This window comes from Thermobia domestica, chromosome 1, assembly GCF_964235325.1.
Source record: "Thermobia domestica chromosome 1, izTheDome1.hap1.1, whole genome shotgun sequence".
NCBI lineage: Eukaryota > Metazoa > Arthropoda > Insecta > Zygentoma > Lepismatidae > Thermobia > Thermobia domestica.
The window spans coordinates 168,846,317-168,860,910 of record NC_137454.1 but is presented as its reverse complement, the minus strand read 5'-3'; the positions used below and the strand labels follow the sequence as shown (position 1 = coordinate 168,860,910).

At 34.4% G+C, this 14,594-nt stretch overlaps 1 protein-coding gene across 1 annotated transcript in view; it reads right to left on the bottom strand.

Annotated features, from left to right (window-relative positions):
- Positions 1-14,594, bottom strand: part of LOC145690931 (cilia- and flagella-associated protein 43) — a 190,326-nt gene that overhangs the window by 34,201 nt on the left and 141,531 nt on the right. Inside the window, exons 21-22 of the mRNA XM_081766380.1 lie at positions 3,199-3,433; positions 711-863 (exon numbers count right to left, since the gene is read on the bottom strand). Coding sequence (XP_081622506.1) covers positions 711-863; positions 3,199-3,433 — 388 coding nt within the window. The remainder of the gene's footprint in view (positions 1-710; positions 864-3,198; positions 3,434-14,594) is intronic.

Below are 14,594 nucleotides of genomic sequence, written 5' to 3'. Positions count from 1 at the left end.
AAACCAATTTAACAATACTTATCCAACTCAATAATATTTTTATATTATTGAGTTGTGTCAGCAGTAACGGTATTATTAGAGTTTGATGTTACGTACATTTCCCGTTGTTGTCCTGACCGTACTCTGTAATCCGAAGTAGGTGTTTAGCATATGTTCCTTCCACTTAAAATTTGGGATCGAACCTATACTAAATGCCTAACTCCTGCTTATAAAAACTCAAACTTGAACTTCATATGTGATGCTCTTCTTAAAAATCGAACTCTAAAAAAATTGCATACATGCATTATATTTATGTGGTCAGACAAAAATCAAACCTGGCACCATTTTATGCAATATCTCAAAGAAAACTAACCGAAGTACTATTATATGTGGTATGCCTTTCACAGGAACGTACATAAATCGAATCCGATTATAAGTACGCTTTCCCTCGCATGGACGAAATTTTACTATTACATTATACCTCTCTTTATTCGCAGTATTATATTATCTGAGTGGGTATCTATTCATAATTCGAATATCCTAATTTCGCAATGATTTCAATTTTGCTGTGGTATCGCTATAAGGAACACCATAATGTTATTGCACTTAATATATTAATTAATGAACCTCAGTATTATATTATTTTCAAAATTATTTCAAGTTTTCTGTTCCAACTTATAATAATAATTAAAAAAAAATACAGAAATACTTATGAAGACAGATATCCATACATCAAGGTTATCAATAATCCTCTGTTTTTGATTTCTGGTTTGACTTAATTGATTTCCAAGTTCCACACCAGCTTCTCTGGCCTGATTCAGTCGTGCTTGAAAGTGGTTCAATGAAGTATCGGCTTCAGCTATTTCCAGTGCACGCGCTTTCATCTGAAAAAGAGTAAAAAATATATAATCATAAACTAGAAGAAACAACACTTAAATGTCTTTTGTTTATTATTTAACTTCAGGTCTGGGGGCACGATGGCTCGCTGGTAAAGCGTTTATCTCTGGTGTGTGGGGTCTCTGGTTCGATCCCCGGGTAAGTTTATGATGCACAATACAATATTCATGAGTTTTTTCGGGTATTTTCGTTTCCTTCCACATTCTTATTCTACCAATTATTCCATCATCATTCTCTTGCGTTAATGATTCGTCTTCCTTAGCCTCAAAGGCATAATCGTGAGACGTAAAACTGAAAGATTTCATTTTAATTTCACGTGTGGAATTCATCAAGGACAAATATTTTCTCGTTTCTCTTTGTCAGGTTACCCAATTATCTTAAGAAATATTCATTATGTGTATTTTTTTCAGGCAAACTTATTCCAATTTTTTAATTGCACGTTTTTCGCATATTTGCAAGTGGGAATTAAATGTCAGTCAAGTAGAAAACTGACAAAAATGCATTATAGAGTTAATGAAGACTGATATAAGTTCAAATTTTATTGTTTGCACAAAAATCATAAAAACAAAAGAAAAAGTAACGTGAAAAGTGTAAATCAGAATGTATGGAGAGGTGGTATCCTTAAAGAAATAATACTTCCAGTTGCATTACTAATTTGTGTTTGTGCATTGTAGTCAACAGTGTTGATACCCTGGAAGATCTGCAATGAATACTGGAAAATCTTGGCGAGTTGCCGGGTGAAGGGTGACCTTTTCTTTCAATACATTTATATTTTTTTTTCTGTGCTTCAGAGCGTAATATTTTATTGCAGAAACCAAACTGTCCCATTTTATAAACCAAACTGTCCTATATTTTTTTTCAGTGTCCTGCTGGGAGGCCTGATGACGCGTTATCTTGATGTCATTCATTTGTCAAAGAAAAAAGGATGTATACCATTGTCACCCATCAGACAAGCTATTGTTCACGAGGCATAAATATTCTACTGTCTCGTCTCGTTTCGAAAACTCATACACGACACTAGACAATCATTCAACAAAATGAGATGAGACATCAAGTTTATGAGCCGAGACGAGACCTTAAAATGAACAATAATGCTCACCACCTAAGAATCTTTATTTATTTATTTGTTTGTTCAAGGAAATGACAAAAAGAGAGATAAGACCTCTACTTCAAGGTCACATTGATCCTGTAGGAGATTCTACGACTGAAAAAAGAATGAGAAAAGGGACTATCTTGGCGTGTACCCAGGGGAACTGACGAAAACCAGGAAAAAACTTAGTCAGGATGTCCCGTCGGAACAGATTTCGTGCGCATGTTCGACCTACCCAAATGCTGTTTTGCAGGTAGGCACGCTACCCCTACACCAGCAGCTGGATACGAGATAATTAATCTATTTCGTTTGAACTCGTCTGGGAACGTGACACGCTTCTGTTTCTAGACAAGACAACAATTGAATAATCAGACAGGATCTAAGTGCGGCAATAAGTAGAACTGAACTGTATCTTTTAAAGTTTTCTTAATACCAAGTAGAATACGTTTGTAAAGAGTTTATAGCTTAAAAGTTGTTGCTTCTGTTTTAAAGCACTAACATGGTCGCAGTACCCGTTTAACTTTTATTATGATAACTCATGTTTATCGACTTTTCTCTTTTTTTTTTTTTTTTTTAATTGGCACTTAAGCCCTTTATAGTTCTATTCAATTTTCCTCTTGTCCCATCTCGTTGACATCACTAAGCAATTAATACCAGTTTGCTGTGATTAAATTCAATTCTTTTTGGTACCTCCCCCTCCCCTTCTGATGGTGACGCCACTGCCTTGGATTGATTTTGCGCGTGATCCTTCTTCATATCCTTCATTGTAACCGCCCTTCTATTCTCCTTGTTCCAAAACACACGCACATATCTTCAATTTTGTCCAACAAAGACGTGGCAACGTTGCATTTTTCTTTAACATTGGGCGCTTTACCAGTGTAGAGCCCAAACGGTTGGTCGAATTCCAAAAATTCCAACATTTTAGATTGAAAACACATACTTTTCAATAACATTGCTCTCTTATCATTTTTTCGTATCTTCAATAGTTACCGAGATGGCCTATGTAAACAGATTTATGGGACACCCTGTGTAGAATAGAAAAATAGTACTAGATAAAATATGAAGTATTGTATTGATTAATTAAAATTGTAAATTTTGACCTTGTCTATTACAACATCATGTTGTTTAACGACAATAAATAATTCTTATATATATATATATATATATATATATATAATACACTCCAATAATTCATTATCAATACTTTTGAATTCGTAACTTGTTTTACTTACCCGTAGTTCGCTTTGAATCCTAATTCGCCTCACATGACACAGACCTTCCCACGCGTGGTGATCAAATTGCATTCCTCCAGCCGCTTCTTGGTCATCTAAATCTTCCATTTGTTTCATATACTCCTCAGCCTCACTCGGGAAATAAATTGGACGATCTTCTCCTACTATAACGTTTGACAAATCTACTAGTACAGCGGGAGACAGAGTAAGTCTTTGGTGAAGTTTCGGTCTTCGTCTGAAATGAGATCAATGTAATGAGCTGTACCACATCAAAACTTTATTTCCCCCTTCTTTAACAACCTCCACCTCTTGCGCCCACAGGCCTAGTGGCTAGCTCACAAGCTTTTGATACTTGGGGTCCTGGATTCGAATCTCGGTGTAAGAGCATTGTAATCTGAGCCGATTACGGTGGTTCGGATTTCACCTTAAACTAGGTCCACGTCTCATGTAGCCTCAGTGCTGACAAGGGATACTAAACTATAACAAATAACAAAAACTCATTACATTTATAAAATCATTAGAAAGTTAGAAATGCGGTAGCAGAAAATATACTAAGCATAAACGATTTTAGCTACGTTCTAGTGTGAATTTGTAACAATGGCAAAGTATTTACAGGATATCGTGTACCAAGTCTTCACCAACATTTGTGTACAGTTTCCAAATAGTTTCTTTTTAGGTGAGAAATTTTATTTGAAAACTGGCTTTGAAACTCTGTAGAACTTAAATTGAAATAAAATCTGACTAAAGCAAACGTTTATTATTACTAATTTAGAGTTTCGCCAAGTAATATTAAGTTCTTGCTTTGATTAGAGTTAATTTTTATTGGATCAAAGGATCCAATATATTTCAGGCAAAAATTTTCTTGTAGGCCTTATATCTGGAGAACTACATATAGTGTTGCCAAATCCAAACTGTCACTTAGCTTTGTATGATGTGCTTATTCCGTAAAAAGTACGAAAATTCGTTTTAGGGGCCGTTCAAAAATTTGGTAGCCCCATGATCCAAGATCCAATATATTTCAATCAAAAATTTTCTTGTACGCCTTATATCTAGAGAACTGCACGTAGTTTAGTCAAATCCAAACTATCACTTAACTCAGTGTGATGTGCTTATTCCGTAAAAAAATATGAAAACTCAATTTAGGGATGTTCAAAAATTTTGTGGCTCCTAATCCAAAAATGCATAAAAGATCCAATACATTTCAATCAAAAATTTTCTTGTACGCTTTATATCTGGAGAATTACATATAGTATAGTCAAAACCAAACTATCATTTAACTCAGAATGATGTGCTTATTCCTTAAAAAATGCAAAAACTCGATTTGGGGTCCGTTCAAAAATTTTGTGGTCTCTGATCCAAAAATTAATTATTGGCCAAGATCGCAATCTTTTGATCATTCCTAAAATTGTTGGCCAAGTTTGATCCATTTTTCTGATCATTCATAAAATTCTTGTTTAAAGAATACATAAATATAAAATGCATTATTTCTTTCTTTTCAAAACTCAAATTAGTTTTTGATTTTGTAATATATATATATATATATATATATATATATATATATATATATATATATATATATATATAGATAGATAGATAGATAGATAGATAGATAGATAGATAGATAGATAGATATAGATATATAAAATCAGTTAATTATTTTAAATTTTTATGTTACAATGATAAGGAAAAAATCATTGATATAATGTAAAGATACTACCAAATGATTGTCAATAACTAAATATAGTTTATTATTACAAATCTGCAGAATCTCTCTTTCCAGGTATCACCAGTGATTATTATTTAAGGTGAGTTTAAAAAAGCACTATTACCCAATAGATGGCAGTACAATTTTCCTACCTTTCCAATGTATTTTCTAGAAACCAGAAAATTTGCAACAATTTAGTCAAAATCAAGAGATTAATATTTAAACCTTGCTCCAGAAGAAATTAAATCAATTATTAAAGAATAATCCATGTGTTTTTATGATGCTTTGTTTCATTTATTATTAAGAGAATTTTATTGTTGGAAGAGTGCTTCTGAAGAGTAAAATCAAGTGCTCTCAACGGTTCATATAAAAAAATAATCAAAAAATGCACGGATTATCCTTTCATTATATATTCAACTTGTCTTTGGACGAAGTTTTAATACTCAATTCTTAAATTTATTATTTGTTTCAATTATTCTGAATATTGTCACTTCTTACAACATACATTGGAAAGATAGGGAAAAGGTGATGTCATCTATTGAGTCATAACTGAGCCTTTATATTCATCCGAAGACGGCTCACTGCAGAAAATAATTAATATGTTAATAAATTAACTAAAGAAGAACAGTACCACATGAAAAAATTAATAGAATATGATAAATAAGAAAAAAAAGAAAAAGTAAATTTTCCATTAACAAAATTTATCAGTTTTCTTACTTATAATTTTATTATGTCTTTAGTTCGTTTTACAAATAAAAAAAATCCTTTGCTGTTCACAGGAATTCCTTTTCAATATTCTTCACACAAAAATTTTTGTCTATGCTTCAATGGCTTGTATCCAAATTTTATCCAGATTATATTATTTTATTTACCTGTGATATGTTCCTGTGATTACAGAAGAATTTTTGTTATATAATTCGAACAGATGTTCAATTGTTCTCTCTCAATAGTAGGTAGCTTATTCCATCCTGTGAAGGTAAGGTCACATACTATAACGCTTGAACTTCAGCGGAACTATATTATCAAAATGTCTGTAAGCTGTGAGACAGCACTTCATAACTATAGTAACGGAAACATTTCTTAAAACGAAAAACAGAAGATTGGTATCAACACTCAAAAGTAATATATTATGGTTTATCTTATCCTAAATAATCGACGTACAATTTTCCTTTCTTCAGAATTTCCAAAATCTGAATTCCTTCAAACTATAAACTTAGAAAGCTATTACATTAACCAAGCAAACACTTCTTAGAAATCTTCTGAACTCCATCTTAGAACAATTTTTGAAATTCAACATTGTCATAGCCATTTTTTATTTTTCATATACAGTAAAAAAAAAAAAAAACGAATTCTGACCAAAGCATCTATTAAATAAATAATATCGTTGAGGGGCCGCGGTAGCTCAGTGGTAGAGCGTTCGCCTCTGGTGCTTGGGGTTCTGGGTTCGATCCCAACCCCCGCCAAGTGAACTTTGTGGTGGACAAACACCGTGTGCGTGATTTTCTCGGGGTTCTACCGTTTCCTCCCACTTTCTTCATTCCACCATTTCATTCATTACTCATCATGACCGTCTCCTTTAGTCTAACCGGCATAACCGTGGAACGTAAAACTCAAAGATTTCATTTCATTTTTAAATAATATCGTTACAGTTTCGGCATGCCTTCATCAGACATATTATTAGATAAGCACAGTAAAGTGCTTATTAGATAATGTGTGATGAAGGCGAAGATACTTTGCCGAAACTGTAATGATTTATTACATAGTAGATGCTATGGTCAGAATTCTTTTTTTTTATTATTTATTTTTTTTAACTTTATACAAGAATTTCCAAAGCTAGAATGAGTGGTGGTCTGACTTTTTATGTTGATAAACTTTTTTTCAGCGCCAAGATCGTCCAAAGTTGTATGAAACTTAGACGTCTACCTGAACGTAAGGATCTGAATCACATGAGCTCCCACTAGAAATCCAACCCTGGTACAGCGATTTCCTTTTGTATAAGCGAAAAATGTTTGTACAAAAACTAACATAAAATGAAAGAAAATAATCTGTCATCAAGAAATGTTATGGATCAATAATGATGACCTGTGAGCATTTACATCAGGATGGCGTAGATCTAGCTTTATTGGCTGGTAAAGTTCTTGAAATGCAAAGTCTACTTTTCTTTTAACCATTTGCTTAATAGTAGAGCCTCTGCGATTTATGTCTAATTTAAATAATTGTTTACAAAAGGAAGACTGTCAATTAGTAATATTTAAGGAACTAATTTCAGGTATAAGCTCATATTTTAAATCAGTTTCTGAAATATATATTTGGTCTAGGAATTAATTCGTGCGGTTGGTACGCACACATTGAAGCTGTAGTACAAACACAAAATACATAAATACCTTAAGAAAAATATTGTCCATCGCTAGCCACCACTTTCGCCCATCTGTCAGGCAATGTACGGATTCCGTGGCGAAAGAAGTCCTCATCCTTGGAAGCGATCCAGTCAGAGACCCATGTTTCGATATCTTCTGAAGAAGTAAACCGCTGTCCAATCAAATCGTTGTTCATGCAATCGAACAAGTAGTAGTCCGAAGGAGCAACGTCTGGTGAATACGGCGGGTGGCGTAAAACTTCCCATCCGACATTTTCTAAATAAGTTTTGACCGGTTTTGCGACATGTGGGCGAGCGTTATCATGTTGAACAATAAGTTTATCATGTCTGTTCTCCCATTCTGGTCGTGTTCTGGCCAGAGCTTGCTTCAAACGCATTAATTGTCGTCGATAACGTTCTCCATTCATAGTTTCACCCGGTTGCAGCAGCTCATAGTACACCACACCCTTCATATCCCACCATATGCACAGCATAACCTTTGCACAGTGAATATCTCGTTTTGGTTGTGATGGACCTGGTTCACCTGGTTTCACCCATGCCTTTTTTCGTTTAGGGTTCTCGTAATGGATCCACTTCTCATCACCCGTAATAATTCGATGCAGAAACCCCTTTCTGCTCTGTCGTTGAAGCAGCAATTCGCAAATGGTTTTTCGTCTTTCAACGTCTCTGTCTTTCAATTCATGTGGAACCCAATGTGACATCTTTTGAATCATTCCCATGGCTTTCAAGCGTTTGGAGACTGTTGTTTGATCAACGCCTAATGCTGCTGCAAGTTGTTCCTGCGTTTGACACGAATCCTGCTCGAGCAATGCTGTCAATTCTTCGTCTTGAATTTTTTTTGGCTGTCCAGCTCGCTCTTGGTCTGCCAAGCCGAAATCACCACTTCTAAACCGTGCAAACCACTTCTGACACGTTCGCTCAGCTAGAGCATGGTCACCATACACTTCCACCAAAATACGGTGACTTTCAGTCGCACTTTTCTGCATGTTAAAGTAATGCAGCAGGACACCCCGCAAAAACACTTTATCAGGCACAAATTGCGCCATGTTCACTTAACTACAAACTGGTGTTGTTGACGCTTTAATCCACTGTGGATACACGGAACTGTGGGACGCTCCGTTCGTTGCGCCATCTCTTGTCCACCCGCACGAATTAATTCCTAGACCAAATATATTATTTCAAAAAGCAACAAAATATGAAATTTCACTTACTGAAACTTTTGGCGTAATAAAAGATGTTGTACAACACTCAAAAAAAAAAAAAAAAAAAGTTTGTAAATACTTCTAAACTTTTCCAATATAATACTATCTTAGATGGACACAAAAAATTTAGCAGAAACATAGTAAGTTTAATCTCTTTGTGTTCCTTTACGAAACCCTTGATAGTATTCAGCTGACACAAAAGTCAGATGTTAGAAATCTTTGTCAGTTTATTCAAGACAAAGATGAAGATCATTTACAATTAAATGTAAAATCCTTCAAATTCTTGGCAAATGAGTAAATGGCAATGTGTCACCACTATAATATATTCTGAGTTCAAATCTAGGCTATAATGCACTGAAAGATGCATGTGGAATATCAACTGTACCTAAATCAACAGCTACCGCTTAAAGGACTTGACTCGAATAACGACACCACTAAGAAGCCAAGTAGAAGACTCATCATTGGACCCTGAATGAGGATTTCTATTGAGGGAAAAGATGTTCTAAGTGAAGAATTTTAAATTCCAGTTCTTGAGTGGTATGTATCCAAAAGACAAAGAAGGATCCGTTTCTATTTAAAAATAAGGAATACTTTTGCAAGAATTATTACTACATATTTAAATATATATTACAAAAAATATAATAAGTATGTTTGCCATCTTTAATGCTCTGGTATATAAATCGTTTTGTGTTACAGTAAATTTAATACGATTAGATATTTGAAATAAAATGTAGATAGCCATATAAGTTCTATATGTACATTAAGCCTATTATACATCGTCAAACTTTTCCATCAAATATTGTATCAAACTTTTCTTTGACGGTAATTTGGTCAAATAAGTTGGGTAAAACTTTCGCACCCATTTTAAACGATCAAATATAAAGGTGAATATCATTGCTCAATTGTTTATATTTCTTGATTCAGTTGTTAGGTTACATGAACGTATATGTGGGTTTTATGGTGGTAATTATAATGAATTATAATTTTATGGTGTAATTATAATGAATAAGGTTGTAGAAATGAATGGAATGATATTCACAGTTACTTCTGTCTCATTTTCCTCCTTTATTGCTATTCCCAAATAATATTTTCATGGTTCCTTTCTTGTTCAGTAAATACGTATGAATCTATATTCTATTTATTGATCCGATGCTTAAATTTCGTCTTTTCGAGTTACTTTTGTAACTTTGGGGCACTGATTAAGAAGAAATAGTCCGTCATAAAAATGTTAAGCTATTGTTTAGCTTTGGGGGGCCAGGTTTTTAATTGACTTTTTTGCGACTTTCTATTCACATTCGGTTAGATTAGGTTCGCAACATTTAATTCACACAGAATTGCCGAGCGAGCGTTAGCGAGTAAAGGCGGGTTAGAGTCTTGCAGGGCACATTGTTTTCTGTCTTCGTTAGTGTTGGCTCCCCATTACTAAACAGTTACCAAATATTAGGTTTTACAGTTAAAATGAGAGAGTACATATTAACGAGGGTTTTGTAGGATATTAAATTCTGGGGAGGAATTTTTCAGTGTAGGAAATTACTAATTAATATTTATAAATGCGAAAATATTACACACTCTAACCTAAGTGTTTTTCGCACTATCCTCATTTTGGCTCTCATCTTCAGTTATTGATGCCTCTGCCTCTTGCGAACAAAACCCTGTGCTAACTTGTGGGTTCCATTATGTGCTCCTGCTCTGAATTGGTTAAATATCATCCTCGTTTTTAATGGCCACCTATCATAAGTTGCTTTTCCTGCGGTCTCTTTTTAAATGATATTCGTTCGATGCGTATTTATACCTTAAAGGTTTTCACTACTGCGTAATTAAACTACCGCTAATTTTAGAGTTTTTCTGGAATATCCTCAAAACAAATAAAAATATCCGAAAAGCAGAAACTTAGTGAATTAAACAATACGATTTTGCATGTGATACCGTTATCACAACTCATCTATCTGCTTTCGATTTGCAATTGTAGATAGATTTAACAGTTTTTGCGGGTCCTGTAAATAGAGGCATACCAAAAGCAGATAGGTGAATTGTAGTAAAAGTATCACATGCAGAATTGTATTGTGTAGTTCACTACGTTTCTGCTTTTTGAATATTTTTATTAGTTTTGAAGATATTACAGAAAAAAACTAAAATTAGCGGTAGTTTAATTTCGCTGAAGTGAAGACCCTTAAAGAAAGTTCTCGTAAAGTGAATCTGTACTCATGAATGCAACTCCTACCTTGAGAGACAATTTTTAAGACATTACGAATTAATTTCGTGAAGAAATAACTACATATAATAAGAGAGCACATAATCATTCCAGACACATCATATACAGGCATATTGTCAATCTGTACGCAATAATCTGAGCATGCGCCAAAGTAATAACATGGCAGAACGTCTTAAGAAACCATTTAAATCAAGAATAGTGAAAGAAAATGTTTGCTTTAAAAAAAAAAAAAAGAATTCACGGAATATTCTCAATCTACGCCAATTTTGAGAATTCGCCTGTGGTACTTAGCCCTAATATTCTTTAATTTTATAGTTATATAAAACAGATTACTGCTAGTATACATCAAAAGAATGTTAACTGCTTTCCGTGCCCACATACTCGATTTTAGTGCCACCGCATAGCGATTTTCGTTTGTTTTCTTTGATACAATGTTGAATAGAAATAGAACAAGTTCTAATTTAGAACAGTTGTATCAAATGTTGTGACCAACCCAAAAGTTGCAGACAACTTGGTATCATACATGTTCAAATTCCACTTTGATGAAATATTTGATACAATATATGATGGAATATTTGTTCGTCTATAACGGGCTTTACAGATAATTGAATTTGTTGGGGCAGTAATATAATCGTATTTTGTCCCGAGATAAAATTTATTGTATTAAAACCGATGTCACTTCAAAACAACACGTTATAAAAAATGTAAAGGATTCAGCTTATGATGGTAGAAGCATGTGAAGAACCTTTCCCATTAACATGCATTAAGCTTTTTTGTTCCTCGTAAAAGGATACTTGGTATGTATCCGAAGTATTGGACAATTTTCTGCTGCTTCTAGGAATACAGTTAGATAAGTTCTTTTCTAATGTTGAAATATGTGTTCCAAATGTTCTATTAATCAAGATACAAATAGTTCTGTGCAGTGGCGTAACAACGGCCTTTGTCGCCTCTAGGCAAAATCTGTAGTAGCGCCCCCTCACCTATCCAATAGGCCCAATGCATGACTATCAATAACTTATACATACGCGCAGAAACGGCTATAAACCAAAAATTATTAGTAGAAGCGTATTGGCCATATTTCTTTTTATATCGTTGTGGTATGTCTTTCAGAAGTAAACTGGATAGTGCACTGTTCATTAAAAATATATTCATATAAAATTCGGACTTTCTGGAGTGGTAGTGCAAATAAACAGTAATGTATCAACCAATATTACAAAAAGGATTTCAAATGAATATATATATATATATATATATATATATATATATATATATATATATATATATATATATGTATATGTATGTATATGTATATATATATATATATATATATAGTATGTTACGATTTTACATAATTATAAAGTAGAAACCACTTATAAGCTTTTTTTTTTTTATTTTCAGCTTTTTTTAGTCGATAAATCGTATACAAAATCAGTACCGTTTCTTTCTCACTTTTGCTTCTGCAAATTCTTTATCAGATCAGAAATGTCCAATTCATGAGCTCTTTTTCGCTCAATACTCAGCATGACTACACTCCAAAGGCGTTCTTGGGTCATACTGTTTCTGAGATACGTCTTGATTAATTTTTACTTAGAGAATGATCGCTTAGAAGTTGCAACTGTAACAGGAAGAGTTACCTATAAAGAAAGCGCAGTCACCAGATTTGGAAATGCTGAGACGAGGTCAGTTTCAAAATGAAGAATCTCTTCGTGAATTGAAAGATTTGAAAGTCTGTCTTGAAAAGTGTCTCTGAAAGTCAACATTTCTTGTGGAAAGTCACTGGATAAATCGTCTGCATAACACTAATTGGTGACCTCTTCTTCAGGATGGTTCGTAACTTTGACGGGCATAAGAACGAAAATCTTTCACAAAGTTCCCTTATTCCTTCGAAGCGTATCCTTATGGAGTTGAGGGTAGGCAACAACACTTTGATCTCGAATTCTTTGGCAGGGTCAGTAAATCGGTATCTTGTGCCAATTCATCAAAGAATATTTTCGGCACTGGCTTCCTTCTTTCTTCTAACTTACCTGAAACACCAAATTTGAGCGCACAAGCACTGGTTACCTCGAATACTTGAGACACATTCTTTCTAACATCAAGCACCACAGTACAGCATTTTTTCAGTTCTCGTTGACACTCTACAAGCACATACTAGGACTCTGCAACTTTTTTGACACAATATTAATGTTTCATAGAACTTTTTCTCAATACAAGCATTACCACCTTTCGAACCTTTCCATTTTGCGTTTATAACGAGTTGCTTCTGTCCGTTATTTTTTGTTCCAGTAAGGTACATGACATTAAAATATTTCATAACGTCCACATATCTCTTTCTTAGTGCGAAGACGGCATTATGGCTTGAATCTTAGGTTGTTTCAGATAATTTTTTTCAGTGTCTTTTCATTTCCCTGAGAAGTATCCTTGGGAATACAATCTTGTAAAGACTTCCAGCGTTTCCAGGTTTTACTAAAGAAGTTACATACATCTTGTTGAGTGGCAAAGAAATTAACAGCTTCTGTGTTAAATTTTGCATTTGATAACACGAGGTTCAGGTTATGTGCTGCGCAGTGAACATAACGAGTTCGGCATTCTGGCATGTTTTCGAATTCGCGTTTCCAAGCCAGAAATACGACGGTTATTACTGTTGCTCCGACCGACTTATTACTGCTGCTTCAAAGTAGCCTTGCCCTATGCACTTCTTAATGTCAATCTCATTTTCTAGTAGGACTTTTAATATTAAATCATCATAATTTTCTGCACAATGTTCGTCCACATCGTCAAATCCAAGGAAGCTTCCTACGATTTCGAACTGGGAATGATCACTGGGTTTAGAAAATAACATAACGAATGGTGATGCTTATTTGCTCGATTTTTGTATGAGTTTTGCAGCACGTTTCATGGTATCACTTAATGAAATATTCCACTGCTGTTTGATATTATACAAGTTTATCGCTACTAGTAATTCACTGAAAACACAAAGAAAAGGCTTCCGGTCTGCCACATCCCACACATGACATCCCACGTTTCACTAGCATTGGGCAGTGTTGCCAACGTGAGATTTTTCTTTCCGCTAAAACAGGGCTAAAATCCGCTAATTGCAAAGAGAAAACGAGAAAGAGAGAGAGAGAAGTCATCACGTCTACAAAAATTCTGTGAGTAATATTGAAATCGGTATTTAAAAAGATCAGCTACTTATTATTCTCCAACAATGTTGAAATTAGAGCGAAATAAGTCAGTATCCTTCTCATCCATTTAGCATTACGTCATCTTAGTCTCTCAGGAGCAGTTGGAGGCAAAATTTTCACCCGACCAAAGTGTCCTTTTGTCGCCCCCATCTAGCCCTACCCTACATTTTACATTTTATTACAGTGATACTAGAAAATACGTTTGAAAATTTATTTCGGGTTGCTCGTTTTGGCGCCCTCTGACGTTGGCGCCCCGGGCAGTTGCCCGGTTTACCCGACCCTTGGTGCATGTATTTGGTTCTGTGTAGCCGCTGTTGTGTTGTGCCTCATAATCATGGCAACATTTGTTTAACTCGTTTTAATCCAGATATTATAGATCACATAATTTGTCATTATTGTTGAAAGTCTGTTGCATTTTATTTAAAGTTAGTAAGCTCAGTACATGTAATATAGGACTGATATCGTATTAATACAGGAGTATTGATTTCTTAATCATACAGTGCTATAAACTCGACGAGTTTACAGTAACGCCATTAATTTGATACGCAAATGTAATAAACTGCGAGCAAACTGAGCAGAAATTTTTATTCTTGCTATGTTCGAAAATGAAGACCGCTAAAACTCGGGGTTCCATTTATATAATTTGCTTCTTTTCTTATTAAAAACCTGGGGCACCCCCTAATATACCGAAACGCTCTGCGCCCGTAGGCAGTGCCTA